General features: G+C 40.6%; 1 protein-coding gene across 1 annotated transcript in view; it reads left to right on the forward strand.

The window, feature by feature from the left end:
• LOC139762757 (phenoloxidase 1-like) overlaps positions 1–23,883 on the forward strand; it is an 84,150-nt gene that overhangs the window by 47,571 nt on the left and 12,696 nt on the right. The window contains exons 9-11 of the mRNA XM_071687865.1: positions 983–1,165; positions 8,334–8,462; positions 22,003–22,188. Coding sequence (XP_071543966.1) covers positions 983–1,165; positions 8,334–8,462; positions 22,003–22,188 — 498 coding nt within the window. The remainder of the gene's footprint in view (positions 1–982; positions 1,166–8,333; positions 8,463–22,002; positions 22,189–23,883) is intronic.

A 23,883-nucleotide genomic window follows, 5' to 3' on the forward strand; every position in this document is an offset into this window, starting at 1 on the left:
GAGGGTGCGCTGAAATGGTTTGGGCATATAAAGAGAATGAGTGAGGAAAGATTAACAAAGAGGAAATATGTGTTAGAAGTGAGGGAAACAAGGAAAACAGGAGACCAAATTGGAGATCAAAGGATGGAATGAAAAAGATTTTGAGCAATCAGGGCCTGAACATGAAGGCAGGTGAAAGGTTTGCATGGGATAAAGTGAATTGGAACAATTCCTGTCAATGGACTGAAGCAGGACAGGTGAAAAATGCAGAGTAAACCTGGTCCTGGTTGTGGATAGGGGGCTGTGGTTTTGATGCATTACACATGATGGCTAGAGAATGTATGTGAGCAGTTGCAGCCTTTTTACATCTGTTCCTGGTGCTACCTTGCTAACACAAGAAACAGCAATCACATATGAAAAAAATACCCTTGTTCTAACTTCTTCATGTTGTATAACTTTCTTAAACAGTGTTTCATATCCTGGCTGTTGAATTCCATTTGCCAATGTATAATCCCATAGAATTAATTGCTTATCTACAGCTACTACCTATGTATTTCCTTTTAGGGATTTGTTTCCTCACTGAACTCCTTATGTTTGTATTTTCCATATATTAATCCTATACAATTCCATCATCACACTTTGTGAACCCATGGGTTGGGCTAGTGGTCATAGAAGACTTCATGGGTAGTACTGGTTCTTAAAAGGTTGTTCTGGAGCTGAAAGGTTCAATTTATTGAAATTCATTGAATGATTTACTTCACCTAGGACCTCAGACGGGAAGACATTGGGTTGGAACCTTTAGACATCACAGACTTAGAGATTTGGCGCTCTCGAATTTTTGATGCCATCCACCAAGGCTACATGAATGATGTAAGTAATGGGCTTAGTCCGGTTTTAGTTCTGTGCATGATTTTTATTTTCCTCATTTGGCTGAATTTTGATGTGGATAGGTTTTTGACATTATTTATTAACCAATATTGATCACAATTCTTTTTCTCCCCAGCGGAATGGCGAGAAAGTACCCTTATCAGATAATGTTACATCTGGAAAAAGGGGAATTGATATATTGGGTGATGCAGTTGAGGCAGATCGTAGGCTGAGCGTTAATTCCCTTTACTATGGTGATTTGCACAACCAGGGTCATATAGTTATAGCATTCACTCATGACAATGACAATGCCCACAAGGTAATCTATCTTAATTTCAGTTTTGATATTTGTTGTATTTTAGATTTATTTCCATGTACATAGGGTGAATCAAGCACATATAAGCCTTAGTTTACTTATGAATATTCTGATTTCTTGGCAGTGTACAGATGTGAAACTTGAATTATAGAGTAGAAGTGCATCTTATTTTTTCACTTTGCATGCAAGTTCATTTGTCATGCTAAACTAAAGTCCATGTGTACAGTTCAACAAAATTAAGCAAGGCATGTCTCTTGCACCTGATCAAAAACTATTCTTATAAGATCACTTTAGATATGTTTACCTGCACTCAGTGTTCTTTGCATTCAACTTCTTCTATGTCTTCATCTTTTCCATGTACCTTCAGCCAGACTACATCACTGGTATATCTTCCATACAGTTTCCCTGACTATACCACCTTTATTTATGTATATCATTCTTGATTGCCATTTCCCTCAACAGTGAGGTAGTGCCAGGAAACAGAGAAAGAACAGCCCATCCACTCATATACACATATATACTTAAGCACCCATACACTCACATATACATACATATACATATCAACACATACACATATACATAATTATACACAGACATATACACATATACCATCTTTTTATATTTATTTTATTATACTTGATCCCCATCTTCCGTGTTAGCGAGGCAGCGGATGGAAACAAATGAAAGAATGGCCATCTTATACATGCAAATTTCTAATAACTTCATCTTACTAGATATCCTTAACACATTTTCATTTTGTATTCTACTTTCTTAATTTTAAATGAACTTTCTGTGTCAATCATCTTACTGCACGTCTCACCTGACCTTAGAAAATAAGGGTTTCACCTCCTTGTACTGATTTGTTTGAATTCTATCATGCAAGCAAAATGGGCTCTCATGATGTAGTGGTTAGCATTCCTGACCGTGACTTATTTACTGGCAGCGCAGGGTTGAGCACATAGGTTCAAATCCCGGTTATGGCAGTCGGTTCACATTTAACCCAATTATTCATCCTCCCCTAGGGGCTGTTCAATAGAATGGGTATCTGGCTCAGGATAGTATGTATTTATATATATTTATTTATTTTGCTTTGTCGCTGTCTCCCGCATTTGCGAGGTAGCGCAAGGAAACAGACGAAAGAAATGGCCCAACCCACCCCCATACACATGTATATACATACATGTCCACACTCGCAAATATACATACCTATACATCTCAATGTACACATATATATATACACACACAGACATATACATATATACAAATGTACATAATTCATACTGTCTGCCTTTATTTATTCCCATCGCCACCTCGCCACACATGGAATAACATCCCCCTCCCCCCTCATGTGTGCGAGGTAGCGCTAGGAAAAGACAACAAAGGCCCCATTCGTTCACACTCGGTCTCTAGCTGTCATGCAATAATGCCTGAAACCACAGCTCCCTTTCCACATCCAGGCCCCACACAGCTTTCCATGGTTTACCCCAGACGCTTCACATGCCCTGATTCAATCCATTGACAGCACGTCGACCCTGGTATACCACATTGATCCAATTCACTCTATTCCTTGCCCGCCTTTCACCCTCCTGCATGTTCAGGCCCTGATCACTCAAAATCTTTTTCACTCCATCTTTCCACCTCCAATTTGGTCTCCCACTTTTCCTCGTTCCCTCCACCTCCGACACATATATCCTCTTTGTCATTCTTTCCTCACTCATTCTCTCCATGTGCCCAAACCATTTCAAAACACCCTCTTCTGCTCTCTCAACCACGCTCTTTTTATTTCCACACATCTCTCTTACCCTTACATCACTTACTCGATCAAACCACCTCACACCACATATTGTCCTCAAACATCTCATTTCCAGCACATCCACCCTCCTGCGCACAGCTCTATCCATAGCCCATGCCTCACAACCATACAACATTGTTGGAACCACTGTTCCTTCAAACATAACCATTTTTGCTTTCGGAGGTAATGTTCTCGACTTCCACACATTCTTCAAGGCTCCCAGGATTTTCGCCCCCTCCCCCACTCTATGATGTATGTATGTGTACAAATATTATTATTTCTTTTATTGTACTTTGTCGCTGTGTCCCGCGTTAGCAAGGTAGAGCGAGGGAACAGACAAAAGAATGGCTCAACCCACCCACATACACATGTTTGTACATAAACGCCCACACATGTATGTATACATACCTACACATTTCCACGTATAAATACATATACATATACAGACATATGCACATATACATATGTACATATTCATACATGCTGCCTTCATCCATTCCCGCTGCCACCCCGTCACACATGAAATGCCACCCCCTTCCCCGTGTGCGTGTGAGGAAGTGCTAGGAAAAGTCAACAAAGGCCACATTCGTTCACACTCAGTCTCTAGTTGTCATGTGTAATGCACCGAAACGACAGCTCCCTTTCCACATCCAGGGCTCACAAAACTTTCCATGGTTTACCCCAAACGCTTCACATGCCCTGGTTCAATTCATTGGCAGCATGTTGACTGTGGTATACCACATTGTTCCAGTTCACTCTATTCCTTGCACACCTTTCACCTTCCTGTATGTTCAAGCCCCAATCTCTCAAAATCTTTTTCACTTCAATCTTCCATCTCCAATGGTCTCCCACTTCTCATTCCCTCCATCTCTGACACATATATCCTCTTTTTCAATCTTTCCTCACTCACTCTCTCCATGTGACCAAACCATTTCAAAACACCCTCTTCTGCTCTCTCAACCACGCTCTTTTTATTTCCACACATCTCTCTTACCCTTACATCACTTACTCGATCAAACCACCTCACACCACATATTGTCCTCAAACATCTCATTTCCAGCACATCCACCCTCCTGCGCACAACTCTATCCATAGCCCATGCCTCACAACCATATAACATTGTTGGAACCACTATTCCTTCAAACATAACCATTTTTGCTTTTGGAGATAATGTTCTCGACTTCCACACATTCTTCAAGGCTCCCAGGATTTTCGCCCCCTCCCCCACTCTATGATGTATGTATGTGTACAAATATTATTATTTCTTTTATTGTACTTTGTCGCTGTGTCCCACGTTAGCAAGGTAGAGCAAGGGAACAGACAAAAGAATGGCTCAACCCACCCACATACACATGTATGTACATAAACGCCCACACACGTATGTATACATACCTACACATTTCCACGTATAAATACATATACATATACAGACATATGCACATATACATATGTACATATTCATACATGCTGCCTTCATCCATTCCCGCTGCCACCCCGCCACACATGAAATGGCACCCCCTCCCCCCGTGTGCGTGTGAGGTAGTGCTAGGAAAAGACAACAAAGGCCACATTCGTTCACACTCAGTCTCTAGTTGTCATGTGTAATGCACCGAAATGACAGCTCCCTTTCCACATCCAGGGCTCACAAAACTTTCCATGGTTTACCCCAAACGCTTCACATGCCCTGGTTCAATTCATTGGCAGCATGTTGACTGTGGTATACCACATTGTTCCACTTCACTCTATTCCTTGCACACCTTTCACCTTCCTGTATGTTCAAGCCCCAATCTCTCAAAATCTTTTTCACTTCAATCTTCCATCTCCAATGGTCTCCCACTTCTCATTCCCTCCATCTCTGACACATATATCCTCTTTGTCAATCTTTCCTCACTCACTCTCTCCATGTGACCAAACCATTTCAAAACACCCTCTTCTGCTCTCTCAACCACACTCTTTTTATTACCACACATCTCTCATATCCTTTCATTACTTACTCGATCAAACCACCTCACGCTACATATTGTCCTCAAACATCTCATTTCCAACACATCCACCCTCGTCCGTGCAACCCTATCTATTGCCCATGCCTCACAACCATATAACATTGTTGGAACCACTATTCCTTTAAACATTCCCATTTTTGCTTTCAGAAATAACATTCTCGCCTTCCATACATTCTTCAACGCTCCCAGAACCTTCACCCCTTCCCTTACCCTGTGACTCACTTCAGCTTCCATGGTTCCATCTGCTGCCAAGTCCACTCCCAGATATCTGAAACACTTCACTTCCTCCAGTTTTTCTCCATTCAAACTTACCTCCCAATTTACTTGTCCCTCAACCTTACTGAACCTAATAACCTTGCTCTTATTCACATTTACTCTCAGCTTTCGTCTTTCACACACTTTAACAAACTCAGTTACCAACTTCTGCAGTTTCTCACCCGAATCAGCCACCAGCGCTGATTTGATACACTTAATCGCTGTTTCCTGTATTAGTGATGGCTTGCACAAAAGATGCAAGTGGCTTGAGAAAGATGGGAGGTGGACAGATTAGAAAGGTTAGTGAGTGGTGGGATGAAGTAAAGCTCGTAGTGAGAGAAAAGAGAGGCATTGGGATGATACTTGCAAGGAAGGAGTGCAAATGACTAGATGTATAAAAGAACGCAACCAGAGGTCAAGAGAAAGGTGAAAGGGTTGAAAAAGAGGGCAAATGAAAGATGGGATGAGAAAGTATCGTTAAACTTTAGGGAGACTAAAAAGATAATTTGGAAGGAGGTAAATAATGTGTGTAAGACAAGAGAACAAATGGGAACATCGGGGAAGGGGGCAAGTGGGGAAGTAATAATAGGAAGTGATGAAGTGAGTATTTTGAAGGTTTGATGCTAGAGTGGCAGATATAGGGTGTTTTGGTCGGGATGGTGTGCAAAGTGGAAAGGTCAAGGAAAATGGTTTGGTTAAGAGAGAAGAGGTAGTGAAAGCTTTGCGGAAGATGAAATGCAGCAAGACGGCGGGTTTAGATGGTATTGCTGTATGATTTGTTAAATAAGGGGATGACTGTTGTTATTTGGTTGGTAAGGATATTCATTGTATGTATAGACCGTGGTGAAGTACCTGAGGACTGGAGGAATGCATGCATAGTGCCCTTGTACAAAGGCAAAGGGGATAAAGGAGAGTGTTCAAACTACAGAGGCATAAGTTTGTTGAGTATTCCTGGGAAATCATATGGGCAGGTATTGATTGAGAGGGTGTGGTTTCAGAAGTGGTAGAGGATGTATGGATCAGATGTTTGCTTTGAAGAATGTGTATGAGAAATACTTAGAAAAACGGATGGATTTGTATGTAGCATTCATGGATCTGGGGAAGGCATATGATACTGTTGAGAGATGCTTTGTGGAAGGTCTTAAGAGTTTATGGTGTGGGAGGTAAGTTTCTGGAAGCAGTGAAAAGTTTTCACCAAGGATGTAGTATGGCCTGTGTACGAGTAGGAAGAGAGGAGAGTGATTGTTTCCCTGTGAATGTCAGTCTGCGGCAGGGGTGTGTGATGTCCCCATGGTTGTTTAATTTGTTTATGGATAGGGTGGTTAGGGAGCTAAATGCAAGAGTTTTGGAGAGAGAGGCAAGTATGCAGCCTGTTGGGATGAGAGGGCCTGGGAAATGAGTTGGTTGTTGTTTGCCAGTGATATATCTCTAGTGGCTGATTTAAGTGGGAAACTGCAGAAGTTGACCACTGAGTTTGGAAAAGTGTGTGAAAAGAGAATGTTGAGAGTAAGTGTGAATAAGTGCAAGGTTATTAGGTTCAGTAGGGTTGAGGGACAAGTTAATTGGGGTGTTTGAATGGAGAAAAATTGGAGGAAGTAAAGTGTTCTAGCTACCTGGGAGTGGAGCAGTGGATAAAACCATGGAAGCAGAAGTGAGTCACAGGATGGGGAGGGGTGAAGGTTCTAGGAGCAATGAAGAATGTGGGAAAGGAGAGAGCGTTATCTTGGAAAGCGAAAATGGGTATGTTTGGAGGAATAGTAGTTCCAGCAATGTTATGTGTTAGCAAGGCATAGGCTATAGATAGGGTTGTATGGAGGAGGGTGGATGTGTTGGAAATGAAATGTTTGGGGACAATATGTGGTGTGAGGTGGTTGGATTGAGTAAGTAAAGTATTGAAAGGGTAAGAGAAATGTGTGGAAATAAAAAGAGTATGGTTGAGAGATCAGAAGAGGGTGTGTTAAAATGGTTTGGACATTTGGAGAGAATGAGTGAGAAAAGATTGACAAAGAGAATATATGTGTCAGAGGTAGAGGGAACAAGAAGAAGCAGGAGACCTAATTGGAGGTGGAAGGATGGAGTGTAAAAGATTTTGAGTGATCAGGGCCTAAACATACAGGGACTGAACCAAGGTATGTGAAGCATTTGGGGTAAACTATGGGAATATCTGTGGGGCCTGGATGTGGATAGGTTTGAGGTGTGGTTTCGGTGCATTACACATGACAGCTAGAGATGGGATGGCCTTGATTAGGGCCTCAGCTGCCTGTGCCATCTCGGCTAACAAATAAAAAAATTTTGCACTCTACTCCTGAATTGTTTCCATTCGCCAGAGTTTTCAGTGCATTTCCACTTTTTTGCTTGCAAGACTCTTTTTGGTATCTTTCAGTAAGAAATTAGTATATTTTTAGATATGCTCAACCAAAGAAGATAGTTATTCCTCTCAGTTTATGGTGTCAGGTAAACAGTGCTGTTGTAATAAGGTCCTTTTCTAATTAGACTATATAGCATACTTTGCCATGTTAGTATGAACTGTCTTTTCCACCTTCTGCATTGAAGGTCAGTTTGATCCTGCAGTGAATTACTGTTTCAGTTGAATATATGTTACCCATGTTCCTAATGAGTTTTAAAGAATGACATTTAGGATTGAATGCACTTTATTTCTGTTTGTGCCCATAGATAATTTTTTCTCAAAAATATTTTAACTGATCATGGGTTACTCTTCATTTCAGCTCATTAAAGAATGACATTTAGGAATGAATGCACTTTATCTCTGTGTGTGCCCATAGATGATTTTCTCTCAAAAAAATTCTAACTAATCATGGATTACTCTTCATTTCAGTTTATTTATTGATATATTATTAATGACACAAGAATTCAATTTTAGTTCTTAACAGTAAGCCAAACTAGCAACCATTAATTCTACAGCAAATGAGAACCTTGTTTTTTTGGACTTGTGCACCATGATATGGAGATGTACTGGTATAAGTCTCAGATTTTAGAAAATATTTTACATGGCCAAAAAATACTTAAGGAATGATGAACTCTTGAAAGTTAAAGTTATATTTGATTGAAGAGGACATATTATTTTCTGCATGTAATCAACAGTTTACGTACTGTATCACAGGAAGAGATGGGAGTGATGGGGGATTCAGCAACAGCCATGAGGGACCCAATTTTTTATCGCTGGCATAAATTCATTGACGATATGTTCCAGGAATACAAACTCACACAGCAACCATACACTCTGGAGGAGGTAAGTGGGAATAGGTGAGGAGTTTTATAAGTTCTAGGGCTTCAGGATTATTAGAGTTTTTCCTTTTTGTGGGTTTTCACTGTGGTTGAATTATATGTAGAAACAGTGTTTTACACAGTGGCAGTATTGTAACCAATGAGATTAGGAGGTACTGCTACTGTGGTAGGCATAGTATTGGAAAAAGTTTTCAAATTTCAGTATCTCAAGATGATAATCTAGTATTTTAGAGTATCCACATCCCAACCTGCCTTTGCATGGTGACCTCATTACTGCATTCTTAGGGGTGGAGCTAAAGGGAAGGTGTTGCCCAACTCCATCTGGGCAGTCTTTTAAATACATACACAGGAGGTGGGCTGGGATTTCCAGTTTTTTTGGAAACACTGCACTGGAGTTGCCCTCCGACAAAAGGCTAAGAAGTGGCAATGGAGTCTACCAGTTATGGTGCGAAGTAAAGAGATGAGTTGTAAATGGGATGACTGGTAAGAGGATGCACTTGTAGAGAAGTTTAAAAGTTATTGCTTGGATATTCTGGGGATTAGGGAGACCTATATCCTTGTTCAGGGTGTATGGAGTGAAAATGAAATGATGAATGCAAGTTATGGGAGAGCATAGCAGGAGGAGTGGTATGGATGGGGTTGAATCAGAATCATCTGGGAACAGGAAAAGAAGGATGTGCAATTTTGGTTAATCACGAGTGTGGCAGGGTGTTACAGAGCATGGATGGAATGGATCAAACATTTTGTGGATGAAAGGAAAGATGGGAATTTTGAAGAATGCATGGGTATGTGTATATGTGCCTGTGAATGTAAAGACTTTGCAAGGTAAGGGTGAATTGAAGCATTTCTAGAGAAATTTGAATGTTTTTAAACAGATTTGAAAATGAGAGAAACATGTTAGTAATGGGTGGTATGAATGCAAAAGTAGGATATGATGAAATTGGCAAGATAGTTGGTGATTGGGAGTGCCTGGAGTAAATGACAAAAGAAGTTATCTTGTGGATATCTGTGCTGAGAGTGGTTTATTCTTTGCAAACAAGAAGGTGTCTGACCAGGTGACTATCACTTGCTGGGGAATATGGTCTTGCTGGAATCAGTATCTCCTGAGGAAGACCATTGAACAGTCAAAACATTGAGGTATATCTCAGCTCTAACCTGTTTGTTTCCACACCATCCCATCTTCCACATTTGTCATGATGGATAATAGATAATGAGATATCTTTGGGATGGGACCCAAATCTAAATGCAAAATTCATATATTTTTCATATACAACTTATACACATATCCTCACTGAAAGTAATGTACACAATACTTTTGATAATTTTGTGCATGAAACAAAGTTTGTGTAAAACTGAACCATCAGAAAACTAAGGTGTTACAACATCAGCAGCCCATGTGGACAATCTGTGGTTGTTTGGCATTACCTTCATTTCTAACTCTGGATTTGTACGCTGTTGATAAGCAATCATTTTCTTACACTTATTCACGCAGAGCAGAGAATGGCAAAAATCACGTAGGTGTGACAGTGATGATGGTTTGTAACAAACTAGTGTCAATAGAGCATCAGAGCCCAGCATGGGCAAGTGAGACCAGGTTTCAAATTTTCCAATTGTAACGTCATGTCAATGCTCAGAAAGTGTCAAATTTTGGATTTACAGATTAGGGATGCTCAACTTCCCATAAGCAAATTAAACAACCTTGGAGAAATCAGGCACCCCTGCCGCAAACTGACATATATATATATATATATATATATATATATATATATATATATATATATATATATATATATATATATATATATATATATGTCAAAAAAAATATATATATAAATATATATTTTTTTTTTCATACTATTCGCCATTTCCCGCGTTAGCGAGGTAGCGTTAAGAACAGAAGACTGAGCCTTTGAGGGAATATCCTCACTTGGCCCCCTTCTCTGTTCCTTCTTTTGGAAAATTAAAAACGAGAGGGGAGAATTTCCAGCCCCCTGCTCCTTCCCTTTTAGTCGCCTTCTACGACACGCAGGGAATACGTGAGAAGTATTCTTTCTCCCCTATCCCCATATATATATATTATTATTTTTTTTTTTTTTTTTTGCTTTGTCGCTGTCTCCCACATTTGCAAGGTAGCACAAGGAAACAGACGAAAGAAATGGCCCAACCCACCCCCATACACATGTATATACATACGTCCACACACGCAAATATACATACCTACACAGCTTTCCATGGTTTACCCCAGATGCTTTACATGCCCTGATTCAATCCATATGTATGTATATATATATATATATTTTATTTCATTTATTTTTGCTTTGTCGCTGTCTCCCGCATTTGCGAGGTATATATATATATAGATATATGTTGGAAAGGATCACAATTTTGCGCGTGATCAAGATATTCCTATGAGTCCACTTGGAAAATGAAACACGATAAGTTCCTAAGTGCACTTTTGTGTAATAATCACATCATCAGGGGAGACACAAGAGAGAAATATAACAGTCAGTTGATATACATCGAAGAGACGAAGCTAGGACACCATTTGGTAAACATGCGATTGTCCAAGACAGACAACGAGCATTTATAAACTTATCATTTTACAACTTTTATCAACAGTAAAGTTATCTAATATTTAGATTATAATTCTTTGTGTGTTTAATAATAGAAGATTCATTGATATTTCTCGTGGTAATAGAGTTAGAGTTAATAACTGAGATGGCATTACTTCAGTCAATACAATGATCATAGTTTTTAACATGATTAAACAAGGAATTTGATTCGTGTCCCATTCTTGTACTGTATTTATGTTGCTTAAGTCTAACAGAAAGATCCTTACCAGCCTGCCCAACATAAAATTTATCAGTTTCCACATGGCACTTTATAGATGCATCTAGGAGAATTTTCTGGTGAATTCGTGATTAAGATATTCTTTACAGTATTATTGTTGCTGAAGGCAACATTTACATTAAAGGATTTAAGCAACCTGGTAAGTAAAATAAAATTATTATTAAAAGGGAGAACTAAAAGATTCTTGGTGTCAGTTGGAGGTTTGGGCCAATTCTATAAAATGATTTCTTTGCTAACTTAAGGGATTTATCTATGAAAGATGTAGGGTACTTTAACTTAGATCCAATAAAATATATCTTGTCAAACTCATCATCAATAAACTCTGGACTGCAAGTACGTAATGCCCTAAGGAACATAAATTGAAATGATGATAATTTAGCTCTGTCATGTTGAGATGAGTAATAATGGATATATGAGCATACATTGGTAGGTTTTCTGTATATGCATGATCCATAGGCAAGGAAACAAGTTTAAGTTTACCATAAGAGGGGTGAGAGAGTATCATTGAATTTTTTTTATTATTTTTTTATTATACTTTGTCGCTGTCTCCTGCGTTTGCGAGGTAGCGCAAGGAAACAGACGAAAGAAATGGCCCAACCCCCCCCCCATACACATGCATATACATACGTCCACACACGCAAATATACATACCTACACAGCTTTCCATGGTTTACCCCAGACGCTTCACATGCCTTGATTCAATCCACTGACAGCACGTCAACCCCGGTATACCACATCGCTCCAATTCACTCTATTCCTTGCCCTCCTTTCACCCTCCTGCATGTTCAGGCCCCGATCACACAAAATCTTTTTCACTCCATCTTTCCACCTCCAATTTGGTCTCCCTCTTCTCCTCGTTCCCTCCACCTCCGACACATATATCCTCTTGGTCAATCTTTCCTCACTCATTCTCTCCATGTGCCCAAACCACTTCAAAACACCCTCTTCTGCTCTCTTAACCACGCTCTTTTTATTTCCACACATCTCTCTTACCCTTACGTTACTCACTCGATCAAACCACCTCACACCACACATTGTCCTCAAACATCTCATTTCCAGCACATCCATCCTCCTGCGCACAACTCTATCCATAGCCCACGCCTCGCAACCATACAACATTGTTGGAACCACTATTCCTTCAAACATACCCATTTTTGCTTTCCGAGATAATGTTCTCGACTTCCACACATTCTTCAAGGCCCCCAGAATTTTCGCCCCCTCCCCCACCCTATGATCCACTTCCGCTTCCATGGTTCCATCCGCTGCCAGATCCACTCCCAGTTATCTAAAACACATCACTTCCTCCAGTTTTTCTCCATTCAAACTCACCTCCCAATTGACTTGACCCTCAACCCTACTGTACCTAATAACCTTGCTCTTATTCACATTTACTCTTAACTTTCTTCTTCCACACACTTTACCAAACTCAGTCACCAGCTTCTGCAATTTCTCACATGAATCAGCCACCAGCGCTGTATCATCAGCGAACAACAACTGACTCACTTCCCAAGCTCTCTCATCCCCAACAGACTTCATACTTGCTCCTCTTTCCAAAACTCTTGCATTTACCTCCCTAACAACCCCATCCATAAACAAATTAAACAACCATGGAGACATCACACACCCCTGCCGCAAACCTACATTCACTGAGAACCAATCACTTTCCTCTCTTCCTACACGTACACATGCCTTACATCCTCGATAAAAACTTTTCAATGCTTCTAACAACTTTCCTCCCACACCATATATTCTTAATACCTTCCACAGAGCATCTCTATCAACTCTATCATATGCCTTCTCCAGATCCATAAATGCTACATACAAATCCATTTGCTTTTCTAAGTATTTCTCACATACATTCTTCAAAGCAAACACCTGATCCACACATCCTCTACCACTTCTGAAACCACACTGCTCTTCCCCAATCTGATGCTCTGTACATGCCTTCACCCTCTCAATCAATACCCTCCCATATAATTTACCAGGAATACTCAACAAACTTATACCTCTGTAATTTGAGCACTCACTCTTATCCCCTTTGCCTTTGTACAGTGGCACTATGCACGCATTCCGCCAATCCTGAGGCACCTCACCATGAGTCATACATACATTAAATAACCTTACCAACCAGTCAACAATACAGTCACCCCCTTTTTTAATAAATTCCACTGCAATACCATCCAAACCTGCTGCCTTGCCGGCTTTCATCTTCCGCAAAGCTTTCACTACCTCTTCTCTGTTTACCAAATCATTTTCCCTAACCCTCTCACTTTGCACACCACCTCGACCAAAACACCCTAAATCTGCCACTCTATCATCAAACACATTCAACAAACCTTCAAAATACTCACTCCATCTCCTTCTCACATCACCACTACTTGTTTTCACCTCCCCATTTGCGCCCTTCACTGAAGTTCCCATTTGCTCCCTTGTCTTACGCACTTTATTTACCTCCTTCCAGAACATCTTTTTATTCTCCCTAAAATTTAATGATACTCTCTCACCCCAACTCTCATTTGCCCTTTTTTTCACCTCTTGCACCTTTCTCTTGACCTCCTGTCTCTTTCTTTTATACATCTCCCACTCAATTGCATTTTTTCCTTGCAAAAATCGTCCAAATGCCTCTCTCTTCTCTTGCACTAATACTCTTACTTCTTCATCCCACCACTCACTACCCTTTCTACTCAACCCACCTCCCACTCTTCTCATGCCACAAGCATCTTTTGCGCAATCCATCACTGATTCCCTAAATACATCCCATTCCTCCCCCACTCCCCTTACTTCGATTGTTCTCACCTTTTTCCATTCTGTACTCAGTCTCTCCTGGTACTTCCTCACACAGGTCTCCTTCCCAAGCTCGCTCACTCTCACCACCCTCTTCACCCCAACATTCACTCTTCTTTTCTGAAAACCCATACAAATCTTCACCTTAGCCTCCACAAGATAATGATCAGACATTCCTCCAGTTGCACCTCTCAGCACATTAACATCCAAAAGTCTCTCTTTCGCACGCCTGTCAATTAACACGTAATCCAATAACGCTCTCTGGCCATCTCTCCTACTTACATAAGTATACTTATGTATATCTCGCTTTTTAAACCAGGTATTCCCAATCATCAGTCCTTTTTCAGCACATAAATCTACAAGCTCTTCACCATTTCCATTTACAACACTGAACACCCCATGTATACCAATTATTCCCTCAACTGCCACATTACTCACCTTTGCATTCAAATCACCCATCACTATAACCCGGTCTCGTGCATCAAAACCACTAACACACTCATTCAGCTGCTCCCAAAACACTTTTAAGGAGTATAAAACGATGTTTTGGAAGGAGGTAAATAAAGTACGTAAGACAAGAGAACAAATGGGAACATCGGTGAAGGGGCCTAATGGGGAGGTGATAACAAGTAGTGGTGATGTGAGAAGGAGATGGAGTAAGTACCAGCTCGACTAAAACACCCTATATCTGCCACTCCACCATCAAACACAATCAACAAACCTTCAAAATACTCACCCCTTCACTGAAGTTCCCATTTGTTCCCTTGTCTTACACACTTTGTTTACCTCCTTCCAAAACATCTTTTTATTCTCCCTAAAATTTAATGATACCCTCTCACCCCAACTCTCATTTGCCCTCTTTTTTACCTCTTGCACCTTTCTCTTGACCTCCTGCCTCTTTCTTTTATACATCTTTCAGTCATTTGCATTATTTCCCTGCAAAAATCTCCAAATGCCTCTCTTCTCTTTCACTAATAATCTTACGTCTTCATCCCACCACTCACTATATATTATTTATTTATTTATTTATTATACTTTGTAGCTGTCTCCTGCATCAGCGAGGTAGCGCAAGGAAGCAGATGAAAGAATGGCCCAACCCACCAACATACACATGTATATACATACACGTCCACACACGCACATATACATACCTATACATTTGAGTGTATGCATATATATACATACACAGACATTTTTTTTTTTTTTTTTTTTTTTTTTTTTTTTTTTTTTTTTTTATACTTTGTCGCTGTCTCCCGCGTTTGCGAGGTAGCGCAAGGAAACAGACGAAAGAAATGGCCCAACCCCCCCCCCATACACATGTACATACACACGTCCAGACACGCAAATATACATACCTACACAGCTTTCCATGGTTTACCCCAGACGCTTCACATGCCTTGCTTCAATCCACTGACAGCACGTCAACCCCTGTATACCACATGACTCCAATTCACTCTATTTCTTGCCCTCCTTTCACCCTCCTGCATGTTCAGGCCCCGATCACACAAAATCTTTTTCACTCCATCTTTCCACCTCCAATTTGGTCTCCCTCTTCTCCTCGTTCCCTCCACCTCCGACACATATATCCTCTTGGTCAATCTCTCCTCACTCATTCTCTCCATGTGCCCAAACCATTTCAAAACACCCTCTTCTGCTCTCTCGACCACGCTCTTTTTATTTCCACACATCTCTCTTACCCTTACGTTACTTACTCGATCAAACCACCTCACACCACACATTGTCCTCAAACATCTCATTTCCAGCACATCCATCCTCCTGCGCACATCTCTATCCATAGCCCACGCCTCGCAACCATACAGCATTGTTGGAACCACTATTCCCTCAAACATACCCATTTTTGCTTTCCGAGATAATGTTCTCGACTTCCACACATTTTTCAAGGCTCCCAAAATTTTCGCCCCCTCCCCCACCCTATGATCCACTTCCGCTTCCATGGTTCCATCCGCTGACAGATCCACTCCCAGATATCTAAAACACTTCACTTCCTCCAGTTTTTCTCCATTCAAACTCACCTCCCAATTGACTTGACCCTCACCCCTACTGTACCTAATAACCTTGCTCTTATTCACATTTACTCTCAACTTTCTTCTTCCACACACTTTACCAAACTCAGTCACCAGCTTCTGCAGTTTCTCACATGAATCAGCCACCAGCGCTGTATCATCAGCGAACAACAATTGACTCACTTCCCAAGCTCTCTCATCCCCAACAGACTTCATACTTGCCCCTCTTTCCAGGACTCTTGCATTTACCTCCTTTACAACCCCATCCATAAACAAATTAAACAACCATGGAGACATCACACACCCCTGCCGCAAACCTACATTCACTGAGAACCAATCACTTTCCTCTCTTCCTACACGTACACATGCCTTACATCCTCGATAAAAACTTTTCACTGCTTCTAACAACTTGCCTCCCACACCATATATTCTTAATACCTTCCACAGAGCATCTCTATCAACTCTATCATATGCCTTCTCCAGATCCATAAATGCTACATACAAATCCATTTGCTTTTCTAAGTATTTCTCACATACATTCTTCAAAGCAAACACCTGATCCACACATCCTCTACCACTTCTGAAACCGCACTGCTCTTCCCCAATCTGATGCTCTGTACATGCCTTCACCCTCTCAATCAATACCCTCCCATATAATTTACCAGGAATACTCAACAAACTTATACCTCTGTAATTTGAGCACTCACTCTTATCCCCTTTGCCTTTGTACAATGGCACTATGCACGCATTCCGCCAATCCTCAGGCACCTCACCATGAGTCATACATACATTAAATAACCTTACCAACCAGTCAACGATACAGTCACCCCCTTTCTTAATAAATTCCACTGCAATACCATCCAAACCTGCTGCCTTGCCGGCTTTCATCTTCCGCAAAGCTTTTACTACCTCTTCTCTGTTTACCAAATCATTTTCCCTAACCCTCTCACTTTGCACACCACCTCGACCAAAACACCCTATATCTGCCACTCTGTCATCAGACACATTCAACAAACCTTCAAAATACTCATTCCATCTCCTTCTCACATCACCGCTACTTGTTATCACCTCCCCATTTACGCCCTTCACTGAAGTTCCCATTTGCTCCCTTGTCTTACGCACCCTATTTACCTCCTTCCAGAACATCTTTTTATTCTCCCTAAAATTTACTGATAGTCTCTCACCCCAACTCTCATTTGCCCTTTTTTTCACCTCTTGCACCTTTCTCTTGACCTCCTGTCTCTTTCTTTTATACTTCTCCCACTCAATTGCATTTTTTCCCTGCAAAAATCGTCCAAATGCCTCTCTCTTCTCTTTCACTAATACTCTTACTTCTTCATCCCACCACTCACTACCCTTTCTAAACAGCCCACCTCCCACTCTTCTCATGTCACAAGCATCTTTTGCGCAATCCATCACTGATTCCCTAAATACATCCCATTCCTCCCCGACTCCCCTTACTTCCATTGTTCTCACCTTTTTCCATTCTGTACACAGTCTCTCCTGGTACTTCCCCACACAGGTCTCCTTCCCAAGCTCACTTACTCTCACCACCTTCTTCACCCCAACATTCACTCCTCTTTTCTGAAAACCCATACTAATCTTCACCTTAGCCTCCACAAGATAATGATCAGACATCCCTCCAGTTGCACCTCTCAGCACATTAACATCCAAAAGTCTCTCTTTCGCACGCCTGTCAATTAACACGTAATCCAATAACGCTCTCTGGCCATCTCTCCTACTTACATAAGTATACTTATGTATATCTCGCTTTTTAAACCAGGTATTCCCAATACACAGACATATACATATATATACATGTACATAATTCATACTTGCTGCCTTTATTCATTCCTGTTGCCACTCCACCACGCATGACATGACAACCCCCTTCCTCCGCATGCACGTGAGATAGCGCTAGGAACAGACAACACAGGCTACATTCGTTCACACTGTCTTTAGCTGTCATGTATAATGCACCAAAACCACAGCTCCCTTTCCACATCCAGGCCCCACAAAACTTTCCATGGTTTACCTCAGACGCTTCTCATGCCCTGGTTCAATCCATTGACAGCACGTCGACTCCGGTATACCACATCATTCTAATTCACTCCATTTCTTGCACGCCTTTCGCCCTCCTGCATGTTCAGGCCCCGATCACTCAAAATCTTTTTCACTCCATCTTTCCACCTCCAATTTGGTCTCCCACTTTTCCGTTCCCTCCACCTCTGACACATATATCCTCTTTGTCAATCTTTCCTCACTCATTCTCTCTTTGAGACCAAACCATTTCAAAACACCCTCTTCTGCTCTCTCAACCACACTCTTTTTATTACCACACATCTCTTTTACCCTTTCATTACTTACTCGATCAAACCACCTCACACTGCATATTGTCCTCAGACATCTCATTTCCAACACATCCACCCTCCTCCACACAACTCTATCTATAGCCCACGCCTCGCAACCATATAACATTGTTGGAACCACTATTCCTTCAAACATACCCATTTTTGCTTTCCGAGATAATGTTCTCGCCTTTCACACATTTTTCAAAGCTCCCAGAACTTTTGCTCCCTCCCCCACCCTGTGACTCACTTCCACTTCCATGGTTCCGTCCACTGCTAAATCCACTCCCAGATATCTAAAACACGTCCTCCTGTTTTTCTCCATTCAAACACTCCCAGTTGACTTGTCCCTCAACCCTACTGTACTGTACTAATAACCTTGCTCTTATTCACATTTACTCTCAGCTTTCTTCTTTCACGCACTTTACCAAACTCCGTCACCAGCTTCTGGAGTTTCTCACATGAATCATCCAGTAGCACTGTACCATCAGCAAACAACAACTGACTCACTTCTCAAGCTCTCTCATCCACAACAGAGTGCATACTTGCCCCTCTTTCCAAAACTCTTGCATTCACCTCCCTAACAACCCCATCCATAAACAAATTAAACAACCATGAAGACATCACGCACCCCTGCCGCAAACCAACATTCACTGAGAACCAATCACTTTCTTCTCTTCCCACTCACACACATGCCTTACATCCTCAATAAAAGCCATGGTGATATCACACAGCTCTGCTTGACACTCACAAGTATACTGAAACTTTCATTCACCTTTCCATCCACTCTTGCACATACAATTGCTACTCTACAGAAGGCTTTCATGCCATCTGACAGTTGCCTCTCATATATCGGTTACACTTTCCCTAAAGCTTTTCATTCAACTCTGTCATATGCTTTCTCCAAGTCCATTTTGTATTCAGTCATTTTCATCACTCCATCAATCAACACTCTTGCATTCACTTTTCCCGGTATGCTTTGGAGACTTATTCCCCTATAATTGCTACATCCACCCTTAGCACCTTTTGCTTTGAATTAAGGAACAATAATAGCATTCACCCAATCCTTGGGCACAGCCCTCTGTTTCCATGTTGAATTACATATCAGTTGCATCCATCACACTTTATACTACATACTTCAGCATTTCAGCCATAGTCCCATCCACTCCAGGTGCCTTTCATATCTTTAGCCTTATTATTGTCCCTTTTACCTCAAGATAAACCACTTTAATAACTGTTAAAGGTGTCAGTGGGAGAGGCAAAGTGCCAAGGGAATGGAAAAGGGCAAATGTCATACTTGCATATAAGAAAAGAGACCTGAAACAGATGGACTATAGACTGGTCCTACTAAAGAGCGTGGTGTGTAAGGTTCTGGAAAAGATTACTAGAGAGCAAGTGAATGGCTTTTTATGACTTTTTACAGAGGAGAAATTTTGTGAGAAATAACATGGTTTCAGGGAAAGAAGGTCAAGTGTAACTATGATAAAGTGAGCTCAGTCCTGGACAAAAGGCAAGGCTGGATGGAGTGTTTGTATCTGGACTGCTAGAAAGTATTTGTCTCTGTACTGCATAGAAGAATGATAAAGAAGCTGGATCTTCAAGCAGGAATAAGGGGGGAAACTCCTACAATAGATAAATGATTATTTCAGTGGGAGGAAACAAAGGATGCATGTTAGAGGAGCCTTTTGCACAGGTGTTGAGGTGACCAGCAGAGTGCCACAGGATTCATTTCTGGGACCACTACTCTTGATCTATGTTAATGATGTGCTTAAAGGTATGGAACTGCACCTGAATATGTTTGTATGAGGGAGGTGAAAAGCAAGGAGGATTGCATCAGCTTACATGGAGACCTGAACGTTGGTCTGAAACATGGGTGATGAAATTCATCCCGAGCAAATATAAAGAAATGAGGATGGGACAAATCACAAGACGGCCTCAGCATGATTATTACCTATCAGGAAGTAAGCTACATGATTCTCTGTGTGAGAAAGACTAGTGAGTTGTCTTCATCCCTAACCTGTCTCCATTGTTCCATATTAGGAAAGTGGTTATGGAGACAAACTGCCTGCTGGCAATTATCATAACTTTTGATTATATAGACAAAAATATTTTGTGTGAGACCTCCATAAGACCAAAACTAGAATATGTTTCAAGAATATGTTTCACAGATAAGGCCAATGCACCAAAAGATGCGCAAAGAGCTAATGGAAAATGTTCAGGTTAGGGCAACAAGGATGGAGCCAGAATTAAGGTAACATAAGTGATAGAGAGTTTTACCCATCTTGAAAGAGAGAAGAGTGTGGGATGTCCTGATCACAACCTTTAAGTTTTTATAAAAGATTTATGTTATAGACAGTGAACATTTCTTTGAAAAGTGTAGGGATAGAGCAACTAGAGGACAGAACATGAAACTAAGTAAGAAACTTATATAAGAACTTGTAAAGAAATACTTTTATAGGATAAGAGAGGTGGATGAATGGAACAGAATGACTGAGGGCACAGGTTAATGCAGACAGCATTTTTTTATTTAAACTTATTGATGTTAGAGAATGTTCAAGTGATGGGGTTCCATGAATGTGAAATTTCCTCTCTGTACAGTACAGATAGGTACTAATTTGTTGGATGATTACATTTTTCTTGAATGCTATGCCCACTCACCAGTGAAAGATAGATGTGAAAGAAATACTATGATTGAGGATATGTTGTGTGAGGTGGGTTGATCAAGAAAGGAATGACAGGTTTAGAGAAAGGTTTGGCAGTAAGCTGAGAGAGCTGTACAGGGTATGCTGAAATGTTTTGGACATTTGGAGAGGATGAGTGAAGAGACTGACCAAGAGGACACACACATCAGAAGTGGCAAGAACAAGAAGATGAAGGCCAAGGATGAGATAAAAGGTGGGAGTGAAAATTTTGAGTTATCAGGCCTGAAAATGGAGGAGAGTGAAAGGGTTACATGGGATATAGTGAATTAGTGCAAAATAGTATACAAGGGTGACTCAATGTCTTTGGGCTGAGCCAGAGCATATGAAATGGTCTGGGGAACCTCAGAAAGGTCTTTAGGTCATGATTGGTTAAGGGGCTCTGATGTTTGTGACAGCTAGAAATTAGATTGAACAAAAAAGGCTATTCTTCTTTTCATGGTGCTAGCTCAGTAATGCAGGCAACAATGAAAATGTATGAAAGAAAGATAATTTGAAGCTAATTATTCTGTCTATGAGTGTCTCAGATGCTAATTCCCTCCAGGAACTGCCTCAAGGGGGTGGCCATGGCAAAAGCATCTCCAAAACTGATGAACTCGTGCTGCTTCTTAGCATTTAGCATTGGTCAAGGGCAACTCTGGCACAGTGTTTCAAAGGTTCTGAGGCTAACTAAAATCTCTGGTGGTCTTTTAAACATTTTGAACATTTATATCAAGTTGTATCTCCTGTAGAAGTTTGCATTGTACATAAGTTGTTTATTGACTGGCCCATTTTTAACATGAATCATTGTAGGCTCAGTAGAAATGATGTATAGTTTTGATTAATTTTGTTCTCATCAGTTGTCTCTGCCAAATGTGGTGCTGGAGCGAGTAGGTGTCTTAAGTAAAGAGCAGCCTGATGCTCTAACCACTGGATGGACTGTACGTGAGTTTGAGGCTTTTCGAGGCCTTGACTTTAACTCCAATGCTCCAGTGAATTTACGCCTTACACACATAGATCATTCTCCATTTGATTACCACCTCCAGGTGAGTACTGATGTTATTAACAAGAACTATTATGGCTGGTAGTCACTGGCACAATCAGAATTCCAAATTGGGGGACACACCCTTCCAAACTTACGTGCAAACAAAAACAAGAAATATCATTATCAAAGGGGCACAATTGATACATTTAATTGTAATTCTTTTAAACCCATGTATTGAAACTCATATCACATCAAGTGTTGCCATATTTTTTTACTAGTACAGTTAAGTTCCAACCTAAAAATCTCCATTTAACTGTTTTTTTCTTACTTGATCACTGTTTTTTGCACTGGTTAAGTAGCACCAAGAAGAGACAAAGAAAGGATGATTTCTTTTACATCATTCTTTAGCTGTGATGTGTATGTGATGTGTAATGCATCAAAATTACAGCTTGCTATGTACATCCAAGCTCCTAAGACCTTCCGTGATTTCCCTTGGTCACTTCACATGCCTTGATATAGTCATGTGAAGCTGGTGAGGCAAACCACGGAAAGGTGTCTAGGGCCTGGTTGTGGATGTGGATCTGTGGTTTTGGTGCCTTACATGACAGTTAGAGAATGGATATGAACAAGTGTGGCTTCTCTTTGTATGTTCCTGGTGCTGCCTCACTAACGTGGGAAATGATGATCAGTATTAGAAAAAAGTTGAATGGATATATTTAGGTCAGAACTTGATTGTACTAGTAAAAATTATGGCAAAGCTTGATACAAATTTCAGTGAATGGGTGTTAACTTTTGCTGACTTTTCCAGTCATGATAATAGTTTAAAGTCTTACAGCATCCTGCAGTATTAGTCTAGGGTTATTTTCCTATTCAAAGTTAGCTGTGTTATTTCCATGGCAGTATACTCTTTACGTGCTTCATGATGTTCTTCCTTTGCTATTATCCTGGAGATAGTGGCGAGTAGGAGAGTGCCCTCTGCTGTATAAACTGTATATAAACTGATCATGGACCTTTAGGTCTTACTTTTATCTCTTCTTCTCATGTACTACCGTATACCATAAACCAATGCTTTTTAACAATTGTGTTGCAAAAAGCTCCCAAGTACTGTGCCATAAAGCTGAAATTGATATGCAAATATGTTACAGAATAAAAGTCGAAAAGCACTGCCATATAGTGTCATATGCCAGTAGTCTGTTAAGAGGTAAGTCTGGGTTTGGCCTCTTAATTCTTTGGTAAGGATTGAAGGAATTATTTCATAGCTATATCAGACCAGTGACTCAAAACTGATGAGCCTAAAAAAAAAATGCTTTGAGGCTACTTTTTTCCCTTTTAGGTGCTCCTTTTTGCAGTAAAAGAGCCATAGCATTATGGGAATCCCTAGAGGCCCCTGAATAAGTCTGCCTTGTGCCCTGCAATTATTCAAAATATTTTTGTGGCCTGTTCATAAATCTTCTTGTCCTCACTCCTTGACTTCTTACCTTTGTTTCTTTAATCAGACAGATATATTTGACTGAAAACTCTTTGAAAGTTCCTTTATGGTTTCACTTAGATGAATATTGAGCATTAAGCATTCATGTAGTGAAAACATTTAGGAACTAAGCATAGGAAGTCAGGAAAGATGTGAAAAACCTTCTAGTGATTATTCAAAAGTTTAAGAGTTGTATCAGTCTCATTATATGGACAGGTAGATAGTTACCCACACACAAACGTATATGGAATTTATTGTGTAATTTTGGACAACTAGAAGCCCTTTTAT

This window comes from Panulirus ornatus, chromosome 44 (genome assembly GCF_036320965.1).
Source record: "Panulirus ornatus isolate Po-2019 chromosome 44, ASM3632096v1, whole genome shotgun sequence".
Lineage (NCBI taxonomy): Eukaryota > Metazoa > Arthropoda > Malacostraca > Decapoda > Palinuridae > Panulirus > Panulirus ornatus.